At 34.9% G+C, this 26,451-nt stretch overlaps 1 protein-coding gene across 5 annotated transcripts in view; it reads right to left on the reverse strand.

Moving 5' to 3' along the window:
- LOC109091128 (receptor-type tyrosine-protein phosphatase T-like) overlaps positions 1-26,451 on the reverse strand; it is a 236,531-nt gene that overhangs the window by 38,826 nt on the left and 171,254 nt on the right. For all 5 annotated transcript variants that reach the window (XM_042758908.1, XM_042758907.1, XM_042758906.1 and 2 more), the window contains 5 exons: positions 26,409-26,442; positions 17,097-17,247; positions 13,922-13,999; positions 12,671-12,706; positions 1,833-2,020 (listed from right to left, as the gene is read on the reverse strand). In XM_042758908.1, coding sequence (XP_042614842.1) covers positions 1,833-2,020; positions 12,671-12,706; positions 13,922-13,999; positions 17,097-17,247; positions 26,409-26,442 — 487 coding nt within the window. The remainder of the gene's footprint in view (positions 1-1,832; positions 2,021-12,670; positions 12,707-13,921; positions 14,000-17,096; positions 17,248-26,408; positions 26,443-26,451) is intronic.

Genomic DNA, 26,451 nt, shown 5'->3' on the forward strand with positions numbered 1-26,451 from the left:
TCTGCGAGAGAAAATATTTTAAATAGTTATTTTTCAGAAAACACAGATTTCTAAAGTTAAAGGAACAGATTGCCCAAAAAATGCCACAAACTTTACTCACCCTTACATAAAAATAAAAAATAAAAATAACTGAGCATCAAATCAGCATATTAGAATGATTTCTGAAGGATCATGTGATGCTGAAAATTCAGCTCTGCATCACAGGAATAAATTACATTTTAAAATATATTCAAATAGAAAACAGTTATTTTAAGTTATTTTATAATTACTCTTTTCACTGCATGCTTGATCACATAAATGCCGACTTGGTGAGCATAAGAGATTTCTTCTGGAAACATGAAAAAGTCATAGTTTTTCCATACTTCTGGCTGGCAGAGTATATACTGTAGCTCAATATCTCATTTTATGGTACTTTTTAATGCTTTAAAGCTTCAGTCCACATTCATTTTAATTGCAAGGCCAAGTGCGGCCAGTACATTCTTTAAAAATACATCAAGCTTATGTTTCACAGAAGAAAGAATAGGTTTGGAATGTCATGAGGCTAAGTAAATGATGACATAATTGTCATTTTTGGAGGGTGAATGATCCCTTTAATGAAAACAAATCACAAAGTGAAGCTGGAACTCATACAAGGCAGCTACTTCAGAGTCACAATTTGTAGGAAATACATTCAGGGAAAAATTAAATGACATTATCAAAAGTTCATTTCATATCTTTCTCTTGTTGGCAGCCTCTTTCCTCTAGCGCTATTTAAACAAAATAACCGAGCCACAACGATGCCAATGTGTGCTTTCCCAGTTGTAAAACGGTACCCTACTACAACATCTGTACCTTAAAAACAGAGAAAAAAAACCCACCCCACACTCTCTCTCTCTCTCTCACTCACACACACACACACACACACACACACACACACACACACACACACACACACACACACACACACACACACACACACACACACACACACACACACACACACACACACACGTGTCTTTAATTTCAAATGACAAGGAAACCATCTAACAGACGCAATTTCAACGTTGGTGACCTTAAGTGAAAAGAAGTTCTATTTAAGCGAGTTTCTATTAAAGTATTGTTAGAGCAGATCATGTGTGGGGACTGCAGAGATAACCCGAGGTTAGCATACTTTTTAAAAATCTTGAGTACGACTTGCTACTGACTCAAAGGTCTTTGCATATATCTACCAATAAAGGTTTAGACAGTGAAAGATAATTGGTTTTATTGTCATGGGAGGTTGATCTTTTGTGGTCCACTGTGTTGGCAGATTTTTCAAGAAGCACTTCTTATCTCACATGACCTTTTCTGAACAAAATGCCAGCATGTCATCGAGACACTGACCTGCTTCCTTTAATAAGCACAGAGGCACTTCAATTAGTTATTCAAATTTGTTTAAGAAATAAAACAGTATGAAAAAAGACATGGCACTAGCAAAAACATTCTTTATTGAGTGATTAAAACAAAAAACTAAAAAACATGTTTGACATTTGAATAACCCCCTCAATAAAACCATTTTAAGATTCATTCCACATCATTCTTGGGCTTACTGTGCATGCAGGAGCAAAAGCAAATTTCATAGCTGCAAGGCTGGGGTAATTACTGCAGATAGGCTTGATCTTACATACTTTTACAAATTTAGTATACTAAAAAGTAGGCAAAAGATATTTGAGAGCTATAGCAGAGAGAAAGACTTTCAGCAAAGTATCACATAAAGATGGCTTCATTCATTAAAGGTAGCAAACAAATCAGCATCAATATTCTACTAGTTTCATTTTTCTTGATGTCAATCACTCAAGCTCAAGACTTCTTACCTCGTACTCCTCTTTAAACCCATAACCCTGGCCACACTTCATCTGGGTGATGTGTTGGAGCAAGTCTGCCACTCTGATGGCCGGTTGGAACTGGCCGGCCTGGTAGGACATCTCCACCGACTCACAGCCTCCATATGGGTACGTCTGGATGGTCATCGAGGGCTGGGACATCTCACTGTGGCTGCCATCTGTGGAGGAACAATTTACAATCCTTAAGTACTATCACAATGTTCAATTGCCAGCTGGAAGGTTGCTGGTTTGACACCAAAAAAAGGCAAGCAAGGCACCAACCCTGGATTGCACTTTCCAATATTTATGACATAAAAGTAATGGAAAGAAACTCTACCACTCCTGGTTATTTTATGTTATGAAGCTAAATCCATCACTCTATAGCATAAAGGTACCATTGGGCAGCATGTTTAACTTACAGTTTACCTAGAAAAGGCATAATTCATTTCTACAGCCTGTTGGATTCACAGTCTCACACGTATGTTACAATCTATCAATGTAAAAGCCTCAGGCAAAAATGGAAACACTTGAAGATTGTTCGCTTTTAATCAATAATTTACAGCATAGGCAGGTTGAACTGCTATAATGAACAGTGCATATCTATTTCAGAGCATCTAAAGATTACATTGGATTCTTCTAAATTTTCCCCACTGCTAGTAATATTATAAACATTTAAATGACAAACCCAGACAAAGCAATAAATAAATAAAAAAAAAAAAAAAAAAAAAAAAAAAAACACATTTTAAATGTGTTACAAATTTAATGACCACCCCACCCCTCTAATATATAATACTAGTTAAAAGTTTAGAATAATTAAGATTATAAATGTTGAGAGAATATTGTCTAGTGTATATGAACTACCATTTAAAACGTTACACATTTAAAATGCTCACCGGGGCTGCATTTATATATTTATATAAAAATACACTAAAAACTGCAATATTGTGTAATATTATTGCAATCTAAAATAACTGTTTTGTATTTTAATATATTTTAAAAAGTTATTTATTCCTGTGATACAAAGCTGAATTTTCAGTAGCCATTACTCCAGTCTTTAGTGTCACATGATCCTTCGGAATTCATGCTAATATTGCAATAGAAAACAGTTAAAACTGTAGTAATTTCACAATAGTGTATACTGCATATACATACACACACACACACACATACACACACAAATATATTCAAGAGATTGGATAATATATCCCTATCTACAACAGTATGTATACAGAAAAAAATAAATAAATAATCATTTTGGACATTTAAATGTGTGTACTTAAATTCATATTTAATTTTTTGGAGTACGCTAGCATAAAGATGAGCTCAAAGCAAACAGACGAGGACTAAAATATACTTCATTTCGCATTTATGGGAACTAGCCAATTGCATCACACAGATCCTACATAATCTGTAAAACCATTCAAAAAAATGACAAAGAAAACACAAATATTTGCAGTCTAGGATATCATGTTGCTCTCAAAAAAGCACAGCTTTGTTTACTGTGCACTAATACCTCTCAATCAAGACCAAACCCCTGAAAGCTCAGCTTAGACCCAGACTACTGTGAGATATCTGAGTGTCATTCAATCACAGCTCATTGCAGAATTCAGTTATGCATAACAATATACTGAGAAGCTGACAGTCCGTCCTTGCAAACTCTTTTATTAGAATAAGACTGGGAAGTAGTTTATTGATGTTAATGAGCTTATTAAATAGAGGAATGGGGGAAGCAAATGACAGAGAATTTTTAATGTGGCCTGCTTTAACCGGCTAAAGCATCATTCAGATGCATAGAGTGATGGAAAATTACTCGACAAATTATTAATATGGTTATTTGCATCTTAATTGCCTTGAAAATTCATTATACACAAAAAATGTAAAATCCACACCAAACATCTACGCTTTCGATTCAGCAAAATACAAGTAATTTTGCATGATGTGTTAGCACCGTAGTATTTTAAGTGCCAGAAGGAAAAAGTTGAAAGTATTAGCGGCGACAATGTATTATGAAGAAAACAATTATGCCAGAATCGTTGCCTCAGGAGGATCTTTTTAAAGGACACAAAACATAACTAGCAGAGAGATGCTGAGACTGCTCAATGAATCTAAACTGGTTCACAACCAGCACACAAAACATCATTTGGATATGACTGAACGGTGAGCTTTGATATTTGTTTAGGAATTAAAACCTTGTTGTCTATAGACAGCTACTTATTAGGCAGCAAACAGTTATGGTTCCCATTGACTTCCAATGTATGGGCAGAAATACAGTGGAGGTCAATGGGAACTTAAACTGTTTTTGGTTACCAGCATTCTTCAAAATAACTTCTTTTACGTTCCACATAAGAAAGTATGTCATACAAGTTTTGAAAGACATGAGTAAAGGAAAAGATTTTTCATTTTTGGGTGAACTATTCATTTAAGTTACTTATTTGTAGAGATCAATTATTTTTTTTTTTTACCAATATTTACACTTGAAGTCAACAACTCAAGCCAAGAGCCAATGAAAAGCATAAAATTTTAAGCTTCACAGTTAGACATAGACTGCATAAATAAATAAATACATACATACATTCTGTAAGGGAAACAGGTTAATTTAGCTCAAAGGGAATCATTTAAGATTTTAAAAGGAATTTGAACAGAATCACTGTTTCACGGCTGATCACTGAAACGGCCAGCGATTCACTGAATGAGCCGTTTAACATCAACTCTGCACTGGATTAATATCCAAAGTATAGTAAAAAAACACTATTAATTAGCACAGTAACAAGATCGCCAGTTTAAGACATTAACTTGTAAGCACAAAACACAAGATACTTCTCTTTTCAATATGAATAAGGCTTTCTTAGATAAATCTAAGACATATAAACTAATCTAACACATAAGCACACGCACTCACACATTCACACAAATTGCAGGAAGATAGAAAGTTAGGAAAGGATGAGTTTAAGAGAATGAAATTGTGGAATCCCAAGTTTACAGCAATACGTGAAATTGCATAGACATGAACAACCATCAGTCACTTAATTAACCCTCGCATTGAGTTCCTCAGTGAGGTTAAAATTATATTAGATACACCAGTACAGATCGGAGTCTGGAGGTTACTTGCATTGCCTGTGTAAAGGGGGTTCCCTTTGTTGTTGTTGAAAAGGGGGTTTCCCGAGGTTGCTGATTGGCTGGAAGTTCAGTAGTCGTTGACGTGACGTCTTGGGAAGCCCGTGGTTGGGCGTCGTCTGATGATGCAGAGTTGTGGGCTGGTTGAAGTTGAACGTGCACTCGAGGTAAGATTCTGAGACACAGCGTTACATAACTTAACTCAGAACACGAAACTCTCAACGGAAAAGAAAAGAAACTAAAGTAAAAGAATAGAAGTAAAGTTTGACAAGACTAGGTGGTGTTTCTTCTCATCGTGGCTAAGTAGCAGCAGGCGTGCAGGCCGAATCACGGTGGAACCGCGCTCAAAGAACACTAAACGTAATGACAAAAAGCATGGCTAAAAGCTAAAACTACAAGCAAAAGCTAAAAGCCAAAACTAAAAGCAAAATTTGATGGTGTCCTGAGTATTTAAACTGGCCTTTTGGCCACACCTCAGATGTTGTCTTGACCAATTAGATATTGTCTTTTCTCGGGGTGTTGCGATGTTTGTCCTACCCATTCATAAATCATATGTTATCTTATCAAGCACGTGGTCCAAATTTTCCCGCTCTTGCAGGGTATAATTTTGGACATGATTCCTATAACAAGAATATGATACATTTGACAAATAACTGATGGTCAGAAACGTTTCAAGCAACCAGATTGAAACACATACATACTAAACAAGAATATGAATCCTTAAGCTATTCAATAGTTATTAAAAATACATACACAATAAGTGATTAGAAACATGATAGTCAAATGTGTGGGTTACACATAAATGAATATGGAGTTAAGCAATGGACTAATATTCATTTATAAGCCTTTTTGAGTTAATTTTGGTGCATCTACATCTATAAAAGACAGCTCCTGTGCCATTCTCTGAAATAAGGATGTTCTGTGGAGACCAGAGGTTAAAAGGTCCCCTTAGGAATTTCAGTCTGGTTCTTCTAGTTGGTGGAAGTCAATCCAACGATCTTGTTTACTCCAATGGGTTTACATGTGATGGTCATGCTGTGCATCTCTTTGACCATCAATCTTGATTACTTGCCCCAAATTTGACCATCTCTTTTCCGAATTGAAATTGTCAATAATCGTTCTAATGGTGTTAATGTTGAAAGCTGTTCTGTGAAAGAGTTGGTTGGTTAGTGGACTTGCTTCTGACTTGTGGCACTAGGAATTGATTTACAACATCCTGTTGCCTTTCTGAGGAATTTGGCTCCTCATGTTTCAACCATGGTCCTGATCGAATCTTTAATTTGTTTGGTTCGGGTCTGATACGCTACAATTCTTAAAATAAAATAAAATAAAAAATATTCCCAAAAACTTTACAAATTTAGTTCTAAAACAAACTATTGTGCACAAAGTCAAGATATCTGAATATTGCATGTCATGATATTCATATTGGGCTAGGAAAATGTATGGTGGAAAAATATGTAAGAAATTAGACGCCAACATACAAACACTAAAAGAGAAAAAAAGAGTCTGCGATAGAGAAGTATACACTAGAGATTCTAAGGTCTCTCAATTTACTACCCCTCCTTCTGCCTTTCTCCTTCCCTCTATCTATCAGTTTTTTATTAATTAATTATTCATGTATTTTTGTCTTGGCAGCATGGAGTGAATCCCAAAGTGGTGGCCCAGTGGGTGTATTATGTTGTTAAAACGATGCGTCTACTACATCCAAGCCTGAGAAAGATCGAAGAACTCCTGCTCTAGAAACGAAAGGTCAACTGCACATTTTAGATGACTTCATATAGGAGACAAGTTATATATGTAGATTATGGAAAATCATTTTTAGTTTTCATTTTAGGTTTTGTAGTTTTGAATCTTCAGGATGATGAGTTCTGACAGTTATGAGTTAAAAAAAGAGAGTACAGTTCATAAATAAATTATACAGTAGATTTTACTGAGGTCCTATGGGATAAGTTTAGTCCTACAAACACCTTAGAATGATGGGGAACATAAAAACATGACAAAACCCATATGGCACAACAATACTGAACAAGATTTTGATATGTCCTCCCTTAAAGATGAAGTGTTGTATTTTCTGTACAAAACAGAAAAATAATAAAATTTCCTGAAAAATGTTTATTCATTAATAATGTTTCAGTAATAAAAGACACATCTTTAATTGTGGAAATGTCATGAAAAAAAGAGAAAAGTTTATACTTTAAATCTGCATATTTATATTTATATTCCTATGCAAATCCATAAAATAATATGGAAGAATAATAATCCTTTACTTTGCATAAGTTTTCTGATATTAGTTAGCTAGATGTGATTCATACAGGGCAAAAATTTATTTTTAAATAAAAATCTCTACCACGTCTAAATCTTTTTCTAATATATTGCACATTCTAATCATATCTTCTTACAAAATGTTCTCTCTGGATTCCTCACAGGTGCAAAAATAGGTTTGATAGGACAAAGCAACATTAATACTGTTTAAAATAAAAAAAAAAAAGTGACTCTATGAAACTTGACGGTTCTTCTGCTAGGAAGAACTTGAGGAGAACTGACTTCATTTTCCCCCGTAAAAATATTAAACAAGAATCATCATTTTGAGATATGTAAAGATACACAGTGTGTACTGCTACAGCGCAACTCCATATTATAGTGCATGTATTGGACTATATTAGCATTCTACAGTAGTTCATGTCATATACTGAGTGAAAGAGAGAGAGAAAGACATAGGCTATGCCAAGTAACTATTCTTCTTATGGAGGTAATTTTCTCATTTTGGTCCTATTCTGTCCCTTAATGGCTTTTTTCATTTGAGTATGAATTCTTTGTTGACATTGCATTATATGCATTCAGATGATTAGAGATAAAATCACATTAAAGCTCAATTATCAGCATGCACAGTTACATTATGATAAACTACTATGGTGTTTGCCATTAACAATAATTACCTGACAAGTCACAACAAAGCACAGGTGACTAAATAATGACATTGTAAATTAATTTCAAATGTCATATGTGAATGGGTCTCTTACGGCTGTGGGTATATGGAGGAAAATAAACGGGATATAAAAAAATGTGTATACTGTATGTAGAAAATGCTGTCAAGGTAAAAAAAAAAATAATAAAGTGATTTGAATATTTAGCTAACTAAAAGTGTTAGCACTGGCATTGTTGCAATATTTAAAACATGCACTAAGATGCTTCGCTATGTCAAGCTTTTTGTCCTTGGCTACAAATTTGAAAAAGTAATCTGCAAGTAGACTGTTTAAATATATACATTACAATTCAAAAGTTTCAATAGTTTTATTCAGCAAGGATGCATTCAAGTGATCAAAAATGATTGTGAAGCGTGTATAATGTTACAAAAGATTTATATTTCAAATAAATACTATTCTTTAAAACTTTCTATCATGGTTTCCACAAACATTAAATTAAATTAAAATTAAAAAGCAAATGTTTTCAACACTGATAATAAGAAATGTTGGAGTAATGGCAGCTGATAATTCAGCTTTGCATCACAGGAATAAAATGCATTTGAAAATATATTCAAATAGTAAGCTATTTTAAATTGTAGTAATTAATATTTCACTCTTTTTTTACTGTATTTTCAAACGAATGTATATAAACTTATGTATGTATGATTTTTTCTTTAATTAAACTGTGTATTAAATGTATTTTATGATTAGGCTCATGATTTTTATCTGTAGGACAATAAAATGGGGAAAAAATATCATATATTACAGAGCCAGAACATAGAGATTACTTACTTAAACAGTAACCAGCAACCACACAGCAGCCTACAGCAATGTGACAGTGAGTTTGCACGACTTACTGTACTATTACTATTACTATACTATTACTATATGTCAACAATCTCATTTGTGTCTATTTTTCACTCCTGTAAGTCTCCTAAGATGTGAAAGAGCAACCTTTGAGTAATATCATTTCTCTGAATTACATTATCAGAGTTAAGCTAGAATCAGCTAACCAGCAGAATCACAGACGTCTCTTAGCGGGTTATCAATTTCCAGCCTCTAAAACTATTGTTTATCCATGAAACGGAGCCCTTCTTTCTCTCCCCATTCCTATCTCTGTTCCTCCATTCTGTTTTTTTCATTTCCATCGATCCTACAGATATCTACACTCCTCTACAACATCTAAATCTTTCACTCTTTATCTTGCTCTAAAACACTGCATGTACCCTATTTTCTCTACCATTATCCTCTCTTTCTAACACAATGTTCTCTCTCCCAGGTGCAAAACTTGGACTACTCATCAGATGCATTGATGATCATCTCTGCGTGGATTACAGGAGAAATGATTTAAATGAAACAGTCGGCACGACTCACAGTTCCTGTATGCGATTACCAAGGCTTTCGTCCCACAATGTGATCGATAGCCTGTAAATGAACTGGAAGCCCCACATAATAGGCAGGTTTATAAATGATTAGGGGCCGCCAGTCTTTCTCGACCTCGTAATCTCAGCGACATCGTTTCGGCAGGGAGCATCTCCAGAACAGAATTATGACCACCCTCACTCGGAGCGAGAGATGGGGTCTGTAAAACAGAATGAAAAGGCCTTCTTCTTCATTTAATGCCTCATTCTTTTATCTGTACAGGTGTCTTTATTGCTTTCTATCTTCTCTCCATCTCACTATCTTTACTCTCCACTCGATTTCACCTTTTCAATTCTTCTTTACACAATCAGTCCTTATTGCACTGCTTGCTAGACTCTAGAATCCATTCAACCTTTGTTTTGTAGATCATTTCAATCGTAGGTGTATTCTCCATTCTTTTGTTCTAATGAACTTGTTTACTTTTAAAGTAATTTAACATTAAAGCCAACATGAAATGGTCTTTGAAATCCATCTTATTGCCATGACATATTGAAAAAGCAGGCCATGATATGAGTTCACACAATAAAATCACCAAAGAACGTTATTTCATAAGCAAATTATTATGTTTTTCATATAAATTACAAACACTTTATGTGAAACAACATGCACTGATGAATTGTGCAAAATAAAACTAAGAGAAAGTTAATTTGGATTTCAATGTTCATTTCATGTTGACATCAAAATTTGAAAACCAACAACAACAATTACCCATGTCCGGCTAAAAAGGGTTATCTGGGGTACAGTTCGCTTCTAATGTGAACGCAGTTGTACTTAATCACTGAAGTGAACCGTTATACCGTATGAATTGGTCAAACAGTGTATTTATGCATTTACTCTCTCGCTTTCCTGTAAAGTGTAACTGACGTACTGCAGCAGAGATAATTTATATCTCATTTCTGCTCGCAAAAAGTGACTCCCGCGTTTTTTAAACAGTCATGAAAAATAGATGCATGTGCCATTCTGTGTTGGTGCTTTGGAAATGAATCAGAATTTTCAAAATCCCAAGGACAAAAATTAAGCAAGCAAGAATCCATTAAGTGTGTTCTGCATAGTCATTATTAACGGGGTAAAAAGCTGCCACTCTGATGACGCAAACGTACCGTGGTTCGGACCCATAAAAACAGTACGGGTGTTGGGGGGCAATCAAATTCGGGTTTGGACCAGGCAATCGATCCAAGTGTGAAAGCACCCTAACATGTATTCTTTTCTTCTGATCCATTTCTTTCTTCCTCCATCCCAATCCTCCATTAACTCCCTCTCACTGCAGTTCATCTCTTATCCTCCATCACCTTCTACTGCACTCCCTTAATCTCAGATTTTCTACTAGGTTTTTCCCGTTCATCCTTTGGCTTGGGATCAGCCTGGGTCAGGTTGGCATGAATGTGAAAGTATGACTGTGGCATGTTTGACATCCAGTTTACAAATATCTCACAGTCCAAATTTTCTTGGTTCAGTTGATAAAACACCTGATTCAAATCCCCTAGTGCTTGATGTTTTTTCCCAATTTTGCACTCTCTCTCTTCCTTTAATACACCGCCTGTGTGCTCATTTTCTCTTTTCTCCATCTCCACCTTCATAACTCCTGTAAATACATTTGCTCTCAGTGGTTTATTGGCGTTGAGTGTGTATGTGTATGGGGGGAGTCGTGTTCTTCGCTGCTGAGTGTAGCTTAAAGCGAGAGTTTTCAAACTCATACTGGAAGCTGTCAGGATCAGAGGTGCGTGTTTAGAGACCCCTGCATCTGAACCTTTTAGAGTGAACCTTTGAAAGGAGCTTTTGGACTGAATAAGCCCCGAGCCCACCAAGATATCTATCAGAAATCCCTTTTCAAAAGCCGACTGTAAAGAACGCTTTCAGTATCTCCTGAAGAACGAGTAAAGGATGAAGCTTTGCGTGACCAGGAAAAACTTGAAAGTGTCAGCAGTGGAGCTGAAGTAATGTAGTTCACTCTAGCTGCTAACTCTTTTCATCCAAAACATGCTAGCCAGTGAAGGCAACATGAATATTCAAATCATCTACAATCAGTAGTTATTTTTGTATTAACAGCGGGTTGTTGCTGTAAATTTTGGGACACTGATGAAATTCAATTACTGTTTATTCTTTTGCAAGTATTTGTTAAAGCCTTCAGTGAAGATGAATAACTGGAAATTATAAATAATAATGAGAAATAATGATAAATGGAAACACAAGAAAAAGAAAGAAAGAAAGAAAGAAAGAAAGAAAGAAAGAAAGAAAGAAAGAAAGAAAGAAAGTAAGAAAGAAAGAAAGAAAAGTGAAAAATAAATTAAAGGAATTAATTCACTTTATTGCAGGGAAGAAAAAGTGAACTAACAAATGAAAGACCAAATGAAAAAAAGGAATCAAATCAAATCAACAAACAACTGAACAAATGAATGAAAGAACTATCAAACAAACAAACAAACAAACAACAAAAGACCAGAGGATGAACTTTATTTTTATATAATGTAAAAAAAACAAACAAAGACAAAATGAAAGAACAGAGGGAAGGAAAGAACAGAAGGAAGGGAGGAAGACATGAATAAACAAATAAAAAATAAGACAAAATAGAAGGACTAAAGGGATGACTGAACAATCAAAAAAAAAAAAAAAAACCAGAATGAAAAAATGGATGGAGAGAATGAACAAACAAGGTAAAGACAGAATGAAAGGATGGATAAATCTTTATTGTGAGCTATTGCCATTGGCTGTGAAATGGTCAATCTGCCTTTGAAAAGACATGAGGGTGTGTAGGAGTGTGTGTGTGTGTGTGTGTGTGTGTGTGTGTGTGTGTGTGTGTGTGTGTGTGTGTGTGTGTCACACAGATCTGCCAAATCTGATAATTAGCATTCCGACAAACGATCTGATTTAAATCACTTTTCACACATTGGGATATAAACATAGACTTTGTTTGAACTGACAGAGGGCTTTCATTCCTCTAATCTGGCTCAGCGTGGGATGGAGGCATCAGTGTGAGGAGGACGCCGCCGACTCCTCACTTAAACCACATTCAGCTGCCGCAAAATTACAAGCTGCAGTTAGTTTGATTGGATGGGGACGAAAGTCTCGGGCACCCGCTTTTGACTTCAAAGATCAATGTTCTGATCTTTCATCATCTAAACCCATACTTTATGACTCAGAGATATTACACAGACACACACACAGGTTTGAATGAAACTGCATGCTTAATAGAGATTCACCTCTGAATATTCATTTTGTCAGCTTCATTAAACATTCACATTAAAAGACACAGAAGAAACGGTTTAACATAATCCATGTGTGTAGAACTGAACAGTCTGATTTCTAATCAGCAGAGGAGGAAAAGTGTCTTACCTATGGATGCCGTGGCAGGGACTGGCTCCTTAGAAACTGCAATTAAAAACATAATAAAACTGAAACTCATTTGCTTTGACATAAATGCCACACAACTATTGTTGTAAAGTATTGTTCTGATATTTTTAAGGGTAAAAAAAGCTGTTATTGTAAACTTAAAATATTAAAAATGGTTTTCATTTATTGAAATAAAGCTGAAAGTAAATCAATTAAATAATATAACTTTATATACAGAAATAAGTTGAAGTACTAAAATTACTAAAATAATAAATAAAAAAATTATATGAAATATAAAATAATAAATTACTGAAATAAATTTAAGCCAAAGAGAAATATAAAAAACTTATAAAAATGACAAAAGCAAATAACAAAATGACAAAAAAAAATCTAAATATTTAGAAATACTACTGTTTACATACATATAGTATTTCTTAATATTTAGATATTTATAAATTATATTTTAAAATTAATGCTAAAATAACACAGTTACACTGTTAAAGGGATAGTTCACACAGAAAAATGAAAATTCTGTCACTTAATTATTCCATGTAAAAAAAAGGATAGAATGGTTCTATTAAAGCTTCAAAAAGGATGCAAAACAATATAATAATGTATAGCCTATATGACTGCATTATATTCCAAATCTTTGAGTTGATACAATGTCCAGTTCATGAATCAATCATTCTTTTGAGTCAGATCTTTCAGTGAATTGGTTGATCTATTTCACAAAACCAGTCTGAATGATTTGTGTGCAGACTGATTCGGTTTTTGAGTTTTGTTTATTCTATTTTTTTAATCCTGTTTTTGTGTACTTTTTGAAGCTTGATATCATAATTGTCCATTTTTTGGTGAATTTCTCCTTTTATTTTTAATGCAGTCATTTAGCAGATATACCTTTATCTAAAGCAACATCCAATATATTATACAGTAATCCCATAGAAACCTGGTTTTAAAGTGCCTTACTTTAAAAATGTATTAAAAGCTGAGAGCACTGCTATTTTTATTTCTTTTTTATTATTTATTTATTTATTTATTTATTTTTAAGAAATGAGAGTATTGCATTCTTACTGGCAACTGAAAGCATCATCAAATTAACCTAAATATTTAAAAAATGAACTTGAAATGAATTAAATGAAATGTACAGATACAGGTTTGGCCTGTTGATACATTATTCAATTCAAACCTTGGTTACCAGTCCAGGAATTTTACTACTATACCACATGGACCAGTTCAACATTGGAAGCCACACACCTGAGTAGTAGGAGTTGAGGAGTGTTTTACTCTGGAGGGCTTTACCCTGGATGGAGAAGGAGCATGGAGAAGAGGAGGCTGGGAAAGACAGAGACAGAGACAGAGAGGAGGGCACTTAGTACATACACACACTGCACATGTCTATTAAACACCACATCATGTCCAGATTAATAGCAGTATCATATTGTGACAGAATCACAGTGGAAACAGAATAAAAGGTTTTTAGGTCACTTTCAGTAAAGGAGACCGATATCGCACTAATCAACTACATCTTTCTGTAGTCAACAAGACCTTTAAATGTCATGGACAATTTAGAACATATCCACATGCATTTCCTAGCTCAGTATATACAGTATATATAGTATATATATATTTTATACTATATACAGTATATATATATATATATATATATATATATATATATATATATATATATATATATATATATATATATATATATATAGTAAAACTTATTATTATTATTATAATCTTTGTTATATTTACACAATAAAATATAAAATATTTTTTTACAGTGTAGACTCCCACTAAAAGTAAATGAGAGTCACAAAAACAAACTCCTAGATCTTCACTCACTCCAGTAACCTTCTTTTACTCTTCTCAGCTGATGCCCATATCCCTTTTACTTTCCATTTTAGTCACCTATCACTCCAGATCTCCCTTTACACAAATCCCTGTGTCTCACATGTGTCGGCGCATATGCATTTACTCACATAAGGATCTCCACAGAATGTGCTTTGGCAGCAAAAGCTCACGGGCCAGTGGGGTGAGATCAAGAGCGTGGAAGCGTGGAAGCGTGGAAGGTTAGAGGCAGGTGTCTCTGTGTTCATTTAAATGGTAATACAGCTAAAATGCTGAGTGTGTAGGCTGGGATCACTATGATCTCTATTTCACACATCCTCTGCTCCATCGTCTTCAAAAAGCCCAGTTATAAAATAAATAAATAAATAATAATAATAATGTGTGATTGTAACTGGAGCCAGTGAGAGGAAGGATTGGATATAAAATGAGAAAAATGACAATTACAATATATGAGATATAAAGGCCCGCAAGAATTTGGTGCCCACAGAAAAGGCTTTAGAAATTGGAAGGCCTGTCATTCACAAAGTTCAACACATACTACACTCCAAAGATTTTCCTCCTATATTCAGTGTAAAACTGTGAAAAAAATCAGTAGATTTTGCCTGGGCCTTGTCGTGCACATAGTAAAAAATTTAAAACTGACAGAAAAATGAATTGGAACAAAAATATGGTAAAGCCAGCACTTTACCATTTTTTTTTTTATTATAATTTTTTTTTATTTTTTTTTGAAAGAACTGCTAACAAACAGCAGTTATGAACTGGGCTGAGTTCTACATTGTTTCTGTTCCAACACCCCAGCTGAGATTCACGTCTATAATAAAGAGGCTGTACTTGTTCAGTAATAGTGACTCTCAGATCATTAGATAAACAACAGCCTCCAATTACTCTGTGGCTGTAATGATCCGAAATAAACATACAGATAAACTGCATTTGCACATCCACTGACCAGTGACATTCAAAAGAACTGAGAAACACTAAACATGCAGAACACATTGCCAATCAGTGTTGATTTTAAAGGAAATAAATGTGATCATTATGCATAATGACATTCTCTCTCTCTCTCTATGCATCTTGTGCTTACACTCCGTTGTCCCCTCTTCTTCCAGCTCCATTCAAATTATTCTGTACACAAAGGCCACAGTGACATTTTGTGCAGAAAGCAACTCAGAAAGACCCATCCTAATTACAGCCCTTTCACAGCATGCCAGAGCCCACTTAAAACTGAGAATAAAAGGAAGAGAACGAAAAAACGCCTAGTCCAAATGCCACTTGCTATTCTTCTCCAGCACCTCTTAAAGCAGCACGTCAATAGCGGAGTCTCTTGATATGTAGAACGCTTTGGTCCATGCTATTTAGTTACAAAATAGCTCTCTATGGCGGGCGACGTTCAGATCTGTGATGGGCAGGTGTGAGACAGAGGCGTCCCATCATTTGGTTTCCTGATGGACGCTTAGTAAAGGTGATCAAGGAGAATGGTGAGTTGTGTTAGAATGATAGATTGTTGACTGCTTTTGACCCCTTTTAGGGCTTGCTGAGCTCATCAGCGTGATGGTGGGACATGCAGGAGGTTTGTGTGATTGCAATAATGAGCCTTGAGATTGGCTCACACACACTGCAGCCGCTCCAGAAGATCGTGGTATTTGGGGAACGTGGCGATTATATGACCTGTGGACTTTGACTTTTGAAACTGGTGGAAAAGAGCAAGATGTTCTCTAAAGAGAACCTGTGAAAAAGGTCTGATTGAACAGGAAACTATTATTGTATCTTTCAACAAATCTTCTGATGCCCATTCATGTTTATTTTGAACTATAATTAGTAGTAGATGATTGGTTCATGTGCAACTTAAACTAATGCGTCTACAGCAGTCTGTCACGCCAAGAGTGTCAACACACCTTGAATTTCAAGATTAAATTGACAGAATTGACAGCTGAGACCTTCAGAAATAAACAAACCTTGCCAAACATCGCTGTTTTGTATTCCAGCTCAATAGTTTGAGTGCATTGCTAATTGATATCCAACCTTGAATAAGTATGTTGAAAATTTCACTTAAGTATCTGTTAAATCGTTCATTAATTTGTTAATCTATCCATTTATTATTTCAAGTATTCATTTGTTCATCCATTCAATTTTTCATTTAATCATTTATTTACATGTTCGATATTTCACTCATGTATTCACGCATTTGCTTATTCTTTCAAAAAATGTGTTCATTTATTAATTCATTTGAACTTTTGTTCATTCATTACTTCATTAATTCGTTAGTTTATTTCTTAATTTTTTTGTTCATTCAGTTCATTTATTAGTTCATTCACACTTTCATGCATTTTTTATGTGTGATATTTGTTTTTCTTCAGTTTGTTAATTTGAAAAAATCATGCATTGATTCATTCTTTCATTTGTTCATTTGTGTCTTCATTCATTCATTCATTCATTCTTCATTTCTTCATTGGTTAATGCCAACGGCCTTCTCTAACCCATACTGTTATCAGAGCACAGACACATTAGAAATAAACAGAGATTATACAAAAAACAGGGCAGCACAATAATGTTACAGCACAATATTTGCTGAACTCACAGAATCCGTTGAGGTCTTGGTTGCTGGTGGAGAACGGATCGTCCTTGTGTAACGTGCTGACTTTTCCAGTGCTTTTATCCGCTGTGCCTACAGGCCCCATCTCTCTCTGTGTGCTGCTGCTGGCTGTTTCCTTCTGTTTTTTAGCTAGTTTTCAAATTCATGCACAACAGGACAAGTTTATACACGTGATCAAAAGAAGACAATTCAGCTTTTGGCTGGTACAAACGGTTTAACTGTTGTCTAAACGTTTATATGTGTAAAAAAAGTAATTACTTTTTTGTTTTGGACAAACAAAGGTTATTAAAATCAGTTATCAGCTTCGTTACTGCTACACTTGCCAGTTTTAGTTTAGACATTTATGTATAACAAAAAAATAACAGTAGAAGAGTATAATAATAACAATATACATCACTAAACTAAAGCACTGCCACAACACTGCTGTAAACTGACATATAAGATATACAAGACAAACACACGTGGACAGACACTGGGCACATAGAGGACAAGAAGTGAGGCATTTGTCTATTCCAATGGCATTGACTGTAATATTTCTGTTATATAATCTAAAATATATTTTCTGCAGTGATATATGCCAGCAAGTGAGAAAGAGAGAGAACAAAAATCACAAACCTACTCAAATCAGGAGAGAGAAACTCAAAACCTTGCCATGCAGAACAAAGCCAATTGAACACTACAAGTCTATTCATCAGGAAAAACTTGTACATAAACACATTCACTTGTAGATGATGCAAACAAATACATTAATGATATGTCAATACATCGTAATGCTTTCTCTTAAAGGGCCAGTACAGAACTGTTGCAATGGGCAGCGCACATACTGCATGGATGACAGCTGAAATGTTTCATTAACTACATATTGTATTGCATTATGAAAGCATTTGATCCTGATTAAAGCTGTGACATGTTGAATAAGTGACCTAGCAGTTCTTACTTTGACAAATTGAGCTGTGCTGTTCAAATGTGGTTTGCAACATTTCCTGATCTCATCCCATCTATCAAAAAAATTAAAAATATAAATAATCTCCGGAAGTCTTTATAAAGGCAGCAGACTTCGCTTCTGCTGGTCTTTGATTTGTTGATCTGTCTGGCCGTTCATAAGCTGAGGCCTCCCCACACTTTAGTGCACAGAACTTCAAGGAAGATATTACTGTCAGCAATGGATTGGAGTCATCCAATAAAACGACTCTGATTCTCCAGGTCCCACAGAACACCATTTGACCTCAATATGTGCCCGCTTCTCTTACGGGGCCGAGCTGATAATAACTCTTTGTTTTGTTATTTTCTCTGCTGGGAATTAAAAAATAAATAAATAAAGATTCAGCTTCCTCAAAAACCAGGCCAACCTTTAAAATTGGGGCCATTTAAGCAAGGTTAGAAAATAAATTCAGTAACATTGGTTTCTGGCGACTGAGGATCAAAAGAGGACGAAAAGTGTTCAGAAGCAGGTCTTAACACCAAGAAGCAATAAGAGAGGGGTCATGACTTTCCAATTAAGCAGCAAAGTATCAATGTGATGGCTATAAAGTGCCGAGATTTCATTGTAGAAACTGCAATGCACAAACTCTATACAAAAACCTAGTGTTCTCCCTACCTAGATAGCATATTCAACAATCCATCGGCTCATCCCACAGTGTATGCTGAAGGTCACAGTATTTTGTAATACAACAGCCATCAGATAATAAAACCCATTGATTGCTGCATTAATGTGTCTCGTTTCAAGTGCCAAATTCTGGACATGTTGCAAGTGGCATAAACTATAGATAATCCTTAATGAATGTCAGCACAGCACTTCATTAAAAGTGGAAGCTATAATATAGTTAGATCACCATAAACAGTATTTATAGCACCAACTTTTGTTAATGGCTTTTTGTAAAAGAAAGAGAGAGGGGGGAACAATGAGGGGATAGCTGTAAAATCTGGCTTGATTTTGCTCTTCATTCATGCATAAAATTCACCAAATGTTCATTAATAAACATATCACACTTGGTTGAGCTAAAACTTGAATGGAGGAAATAGTATAAAGACATATGCACTTGTGACATCAGAACATGCAAAGACAAGGCAGCTGGCCAGGAAGTGCATGTCAAAGAAGTATTAGTAAGCATTCAGAAGATTTCAAAATATCCTTTATATTAACCATTATTGTTCAGTTGCTTGCACGCACAAGGTTAACTTGTAGAGCATGGCGTTAGCAAGGACAAGGTCATGGGTTTGATTCCCAGGGAATACAGTGTTAAAATGATATTGACGTATTTGAATGCACTCAAGTCACTTTGGATAAAAGCATCTGCCAAATGTGTAAACGCATGCACACACAAATTTGTGGAGTAGACATGGTGATGAATCAGTAACAAACAGTACCATCACCATATATTATGAATGCTATACTACTATACCATTCTAAAATCTTAGCACATTGAAAATAATATGCTAAAGCGGACTGTGGTATTGATTTTAAAACATTACGTGCTAACGCAAGCATAATGTCTTACTACCTTCTCAAACGCATGTACTTTTTTATGCAAAAGTACAAGCAGGGCTTAAAACTAACATTTTGCCACACCTGCCAAGGGCTGATGACTTGAGAAAATTTAGTGGCCGTTAATATTTTTTTTTGTCAAGCCATGAAACTCTCTTTCCTATCTTGCTTTTTCAGTTTGTAAGTGCAAGGACAAACGTGAAGATGCACACTGATCGCTTTACTAATTCTGAACATGCATGCTGAAAACCCCACTCAGTTATGTCCATAACATAACCCTGCTGAATATGAGAATGACCCGCTCTCCGGATTTGGGGAATATATTGGTGTCATGGTTAGCTTTAGCCTGTAGCTGTCTGTCTAGGCCCTCTCAGATGATCTCCTTTTGAAGGAGCTCCTCCTGGCTGTGTTCTTTCTTTCATCTATATTTCAGGAGCGGGGAGAGAGCGGTGAGAATGCACATAGTAGTCTGACTGTGAATCTGAGCTTTTAAATCCTTTAAAGCGTGAGGTAAACATCCTGCAGCTAGGCTCTGTTGAACACAGTGCAAATGTAAGAATCCCGTGCAGTAAAATGCTGAGGCAGGCATAACCGTAGAGGTAATAGTGAATAGTTTAAGCGTAACGGAAAAGTAATAAAAAGTAGAGGTGGAGTCCACAGACCAAAGAGATTTGAGCTGAACTAGCAATAGTAGATAATAATAAGATAACAGTGGAGCAACATCAATTTATGTGCACATGAGTGTAATTTATAACTGGGCCTGCTAATGTTTCAAAGCAATCTGAAAACTTGTAGGTATATAGCGTATAAGATGGTTTATGGGTCAAAATTGAATGTTTTGCTAGAAAATGGAAGTACTGCGATGTTAAAACATTGAAGCAAAGTGTGATGAAGTATAATACTGACTCAAGAATTTATTTCAAATTGAACTTTGTTCGACATGGCAAAGTTAGATTTGGTACTAAGATTAATTGTCACTTAACTTTAACTTGATTTTCATTTAATTAATTCTCTCACTTTTTTCTTCTAACAAACTAAGGAGGTTTTATAATATTTCTCAGGAATTGTTAAAAGTATTTAGTAGAAAAAGTTATTAGGAAATGATAAACTTAAAAAAAAGGATTGTTGGTTATGTTCTGTATTAAATGCTACTTACAGGTAATAAGAGTAGGAATATGCATTTTCTGGAGCAGCAAGATAAGAACAAAACAAAAACAACAACAACAATAAATGTTAAAAAAATATAAACATTTAATATAAAAAAAATGAAAATATGAACATAAAATTAAATTAAATATAAAATGTAAACAATATTTAAAAAAAGCAAATTAAAGTATAGTCATTAAAATATGGAAATATAAAATACCACATTTAAATAAAAAAAATACAATAAAATAAAACAAACCAAATAAGAAAAGGAACCAAAAAAGTACAAACACATTGATTAGTGATCAGTATTGTAAATAAAGAGATGCTTAATGATAAAAATAGTAAAACTTGCCACTGTTACATGCTGACCACATAATGTTATTATTTAGACAAGAAAATGCAATGCAGCTTCATGTAGCTAAGCTATAGATTTCTGCTGCCTGAGGCTGTAAATTTAGGTTTTCAAATGTCCTTTGCATCAGTAAAAGTTAGTAATAGTAAATCTGTAAAAATGATAATTAAACAATAAATGAAATGTATGAAACTGCACATCTGGCTCCCCTTCAAGTAAAAAAAAGTGTGAAAGAGAACAAAAAGAAGGAATAGTCTACTGGTGGGAGTGTGTGTTTGGACAGCTAAAGAGATGGACAGGAATGGTGGGTGTTTCACAGACATGTTGTAGCTCTGTTCTCTGTTATGAGCTCAACAGAGACAGAAAGAGAAAGGAGGAGGACAAGAGACACCAAAAGCAGTTGGCGAACACATCACGCATTTGCTACTCCAAAATGAGGCCTTGTCATCAGCGTGTCTCAATGTTGACGTCTCTGTGGACCGGTTCCTTCCAGGTAAAGACGAGAGGAGGTGACATACGGCAAGCTAGGACAGCGATAGCAGCCTGATACGATAATAAAGACCAGATGGTGTCTGTTAACGGCGATTCGATTAACTGTAATATTGGTGATGATATGCAAGCGAAGTTGTCAATTAGTGACTTCGTGGCCGTCTGCTTCCTGACTGCGCTCACTGCTTTTCATCGTTCTTCTGAAACATATCTTCCACGAGGTGTGTACTTTGTTTTTTACAATTTACAAATAAACTATAAACTTGCCACTTTGTGTAAATCTTTACATTGAAATGAACCTACTAATGTAACCATGTATTAGTTATTAGCATGTTTTTCATGCTTATAATTGAGAAAAAACTTTCACATTTTGCCATTTTAGTCAAACCTTTATGATCATATAAAATAATAATATCAATAAATAAATAATATAAATTAAATAAGTTGGAAATTAATATTACCATTTTATTATATATTATAATTATTTATTATATATGTATGAAAATTGTGCAAACCTTTACACTGATTTAAAAATATATATATAAAAAAACAACAACAAAGTAATCATGTTTCAGCCTGAGTTAACAATAAACAAATATCTATCAAAATTTCCCACCATGTATGAACCTGCTAAAGAAACCATATACTAGCCAGAGTTATTAACATGTTTGTACACTACAAATAATCTTTAAAACCTGCCACTTTGCACAAACCTTTACAATAATACAAAGCCGAATAACCATGCATCAGCCTGTCAGAGTTACTCTTTGGCACACAGAGCTGCATTAAGTCACAAAAAGACTAAATTCTCGCTTTGTGTATCATAAAAACAAGCTATAGCACCCAAACTGCACGTTTTATCGCTAAAGCAGCACCAAAGTAAATATATTTAATGACCCTGTGACTTCACTGTAGGCAATAAAAACACAGTTTGGATATTGGCCGTTATGGAAAATGTGTTTTGCAATCGGCTGACGGTGCTAAAACAGATGCAGACGGTCGATGCGTTCGGCGGCATGCATATGCAGCGGGGGCATCCATCTTTGGCCATTTCATCTCAATGGCCCTTTAAAATGGCCTGCTGACATTGTTCTGATGATATTAATAAAAGAGAGCGAAGTGAAGAGCACCACGGCGGGCGAAGGTGGCCATAAATATTAATAGAGTAGAACTGTGAGAAGCTCGCAGCATAAGTGGCCTCTTTATTATTTTTTGGTCTCTCCCTTGATTTATCATCATTCCTGAAACGAGATGCATTTCTGGTGTGAGGAGAAAGTGTGACACCCACAGTGATGTTACATGCCTGTACTGCCACTTTACACGAGAGAAAGACGGAGTAAGAGAAAGGGTTCAGAACTTGACAAAAGGTTGGTTTGTTTAACAAAGTGTCAAAGACTTCATACATCTTTATTTCAGCTAATGACTGTAAACGAGACAGCGTGGTTTATTAGATCATAAAATCGATCATTCATCCATTCAGGCTTGAAAGCATATGCACAATCGGCTGACAAGTATGTACGTAGAAGTGTGCACACATGGATAGACTCACACATCCACACCCACAAATATAAATCCAGACATGCCAAAGATTTCTACTGCATTTATATAAAATGAATTATGACTAACCCAAAATTTAGTTTAAAATAATATATATATATAGTATAAGTAAATATATGTATATGTGTATATATATATATATATATATATATATACACACACACACACACACACACACACACACACACACACACTAATCGTTAATTATTTTTATTTCTGAGGATGTCAGATTAAGCTATTCGACATACACATATAAAAGTTGTACTACCATTAAAGTAACGACATCAGATGTCAATACCATGGTACTTTGCTATATACTACAGAACTTGATGTTCACATATTTACATGGCACTCCAAGAATAACTCCAAGAATATAATAGAACTTCCATGGTACATGTGCAAAAACATGGTTTTACCTTTGTAAATGTTCAAAACAAAATCATTGCCGTAATATGTACCTGTACTGTATATAGTAACAATTTATGTCTGCATTTGCATGGCACTCCAAGATACTTCAAATAATACATGGTAACACATAACTGATCGCATTATATAGAAATACTATGATGCTTTCACATGAACCATTTTACGAAATGATCTCTTTCTGTCTCTCTCTCTCTCAATGTGTTATTCTATAACATTGCCCTCCTATAGCAATCATCTATTATTTATGTCAAATTGCTTTAAGTCTAGGTCTGTCATCGATCGAAACCAAGAGCTTCACTGCCGTGTGTTGAGTGCAGGGCCATACTGCAATCTCTCGGTGTGTGTATGCAAGTGTGTGTTTAATGGTCTGGGACTGAGTAGTGTCCGAACGAACTCTGTCCAAGATCAACTCCCTCATCGCTCTATCGTAATGCTGACCGAGGGAGAAATAGTCCAACACTTTGTGTAATAGCTGTGCTGCCTATGCATATGATTACACACTGAATCATCACATCTGTCTATTATCAGCAGGGCTAATCATAAGCCACTATATTTCACATAATATACCTGCACCTCATGAGATCTCTGAAAAGTCAAATCTACCTCCATCTTTTAGAATTCTATGCAAATAAAGGATCCCAAAATTAGGAAAGTTTATTTTTAACAAGGTATTATAACTGTTCAAGTGGAACAGTGGCAGATCATTTCAGCATGGACTGTTTAATGAATCTGTCACAAAGAGTCTACAAAGATGATGTTACTGAAAGACAAAAAACTTTTAGTAAACATTTTCCACATAATTGTTGAAAAACAGGGGCTATGTAATAAACTGAGCACAGAATAAACTAAACTAAATAAAATACAATTTAATTAAACAGTTAATCACCCCTTTAAAGATGAACAAGAATTTCCAACAAGTCAGTGCTTCCACATTAATACCTTGAAATACATCACAGAAATTGCTATTAAAAGCAGCTGATGCATGTCAGCTTATGGAATATTGCTATGAATATTTCAGTGCTGTTATGTTTAAGGATTTCAAAAAAGACCTTTTTAAATATCGATTTATGGTTCTACAACATTCTATTTAACAGGCTGAAAAGAAAACCCACAACGCATTTCTGGTTCTATATTCCGAAGAGCTACTTTACAGCCTATACAATTCTGATATGAAAATGTACCATAAACCATAAATCATTTACCTGTTACTGATGCCCTCTGTAATCAAAGCCAAACGACCTTACGCACTGACATTATAATGTGTTTTCAGTAATGCTGCAGTTGTGTGGATCTGGTAAGATTACAGAAAAGACCTGGCAACCTCAGAGCTTTAAGCTAAATCCTCTATACAGTTGGTTGTGTAGGTGTCTTGGCGTGGGGTGTAATCACCCTTTGCCTTCATGAACACAGCATATTAGCTTAACAGTGCAGTGCACCACACGAGGCAGGGTTGTGACAGTATTAAAGAGGAATAATTACCAGCTAGCCCGGATTGCAGTATAAAGTGTCATTTGAAGCCACTCTCTGAGCCAATCAAGTGCCCTTTTTACTGTAATTGTTGCACCATGGGACATATGCTAATGCTATTTATGAGAAGGTGATCTAACAGGCAAGGGATTCTCTGCAGAAATTAAACTTATTTTAATATGGTAATGTAGTGACTTTTGAACTGCCCTTAAATTTCCCGGCACAAATCACTGCAGATTTCTCTAACAAGTAACGGCGACAATGCACAACAACAAGCAATTTAAAAATAAGAGTGAGAATGCAGAAAACAGCACAATAAGCACAGGCCACACTGATAGTGAGCAAAAGCATAATACTTTCACAATTAACACCAATAACCACAATTGCTCTGTTCCAAAACCTAGTAAACTGCCTTCAGAGACAGCATTTTTAAGCATCACATATGCTCAACAGATGCTGTCTTGTAAGATTCCTTGCTTTTAACCAATCCTTGATGTATCCTTCTCCTCAAAATTTGTCTTCTAATGTCAATTCCAGTCAGAATTTTTTTTTTTTCTCACTATGCATTTAGGGATTACTTTAAATGTATACTGCAATACAATGATTTTTAATATTCACTATTATTCATCTTGCATTGGCAGTTTCATTTATTTATTTATTTTTTACTGAGCTCATGATGTATGGGATTACATTGAATGTATACTGCAATAATGACTTTTAAATTAAATTCAGCACACATTATCACACTACCATTATCATGGTGCAAACATTCATATTCATATATTTTTTAATTTATGTATTTATATGCTAATAATAAAGTTTTTTTTTTTTTGCAATCTTCAATTTTATCACCATTTTGAATTTCTTTCTTTCACTGACATTATGAAACTCATGATACATTCAAAGCAATCCTTAACTTAATAATGAAATACAAATCTCAATGCTTAAATTTTAATCAATATTGTGATATTTCTAGGCTTATTAGAGTATTGCAAGGTAAATTCTCTTAAATTAAGTTGTGACTCACATTTTGTGAGCTATGAGTTTTTATTTATTTATTTATTTATTTATAGTTTCTGCATATGTACAGCACTCCAAATCAGTCTGTTCTTTAAGACAGCAGGTGGCTAAGTAGGCAGTAGGCAGCAAGGCAGCTCATCAGGTTTGGGAACAGAGCTTTATTTAATCACTAATACACACAAATCAAGATGATAGTTTCCATGCATGTGCCAAAATGTGACAAAAACCAACTAAAAATGTTAAAAATAAATAAAGAAAAGTGTATAACATTACACAAATGCGATCAAATAAAAGTAAATGGTGTGCGAATGGGCTCAGGATGCGTACTGTGGCTAGAATTAAACATACAATACCCCACACTTAGAGTTCTCCAGGTGTGGATTTCTCTAGTGGAC

This window comes from Cyprinus carpio, chromosome A6 (assembly GCF_018340385.1).
Source record: "Cyprinus carpio isolate SPL01 chromosome A6, ASM1834038v1, whole genome shotgun sequence".
In the NCBI taxonomy this organism is placed as follows: Eukaryota; Metazoa; Chordata; class Actinopteri; order Cypriniformes; family Cyprinidae; genus Cyprinus; species Cyprinus carpio.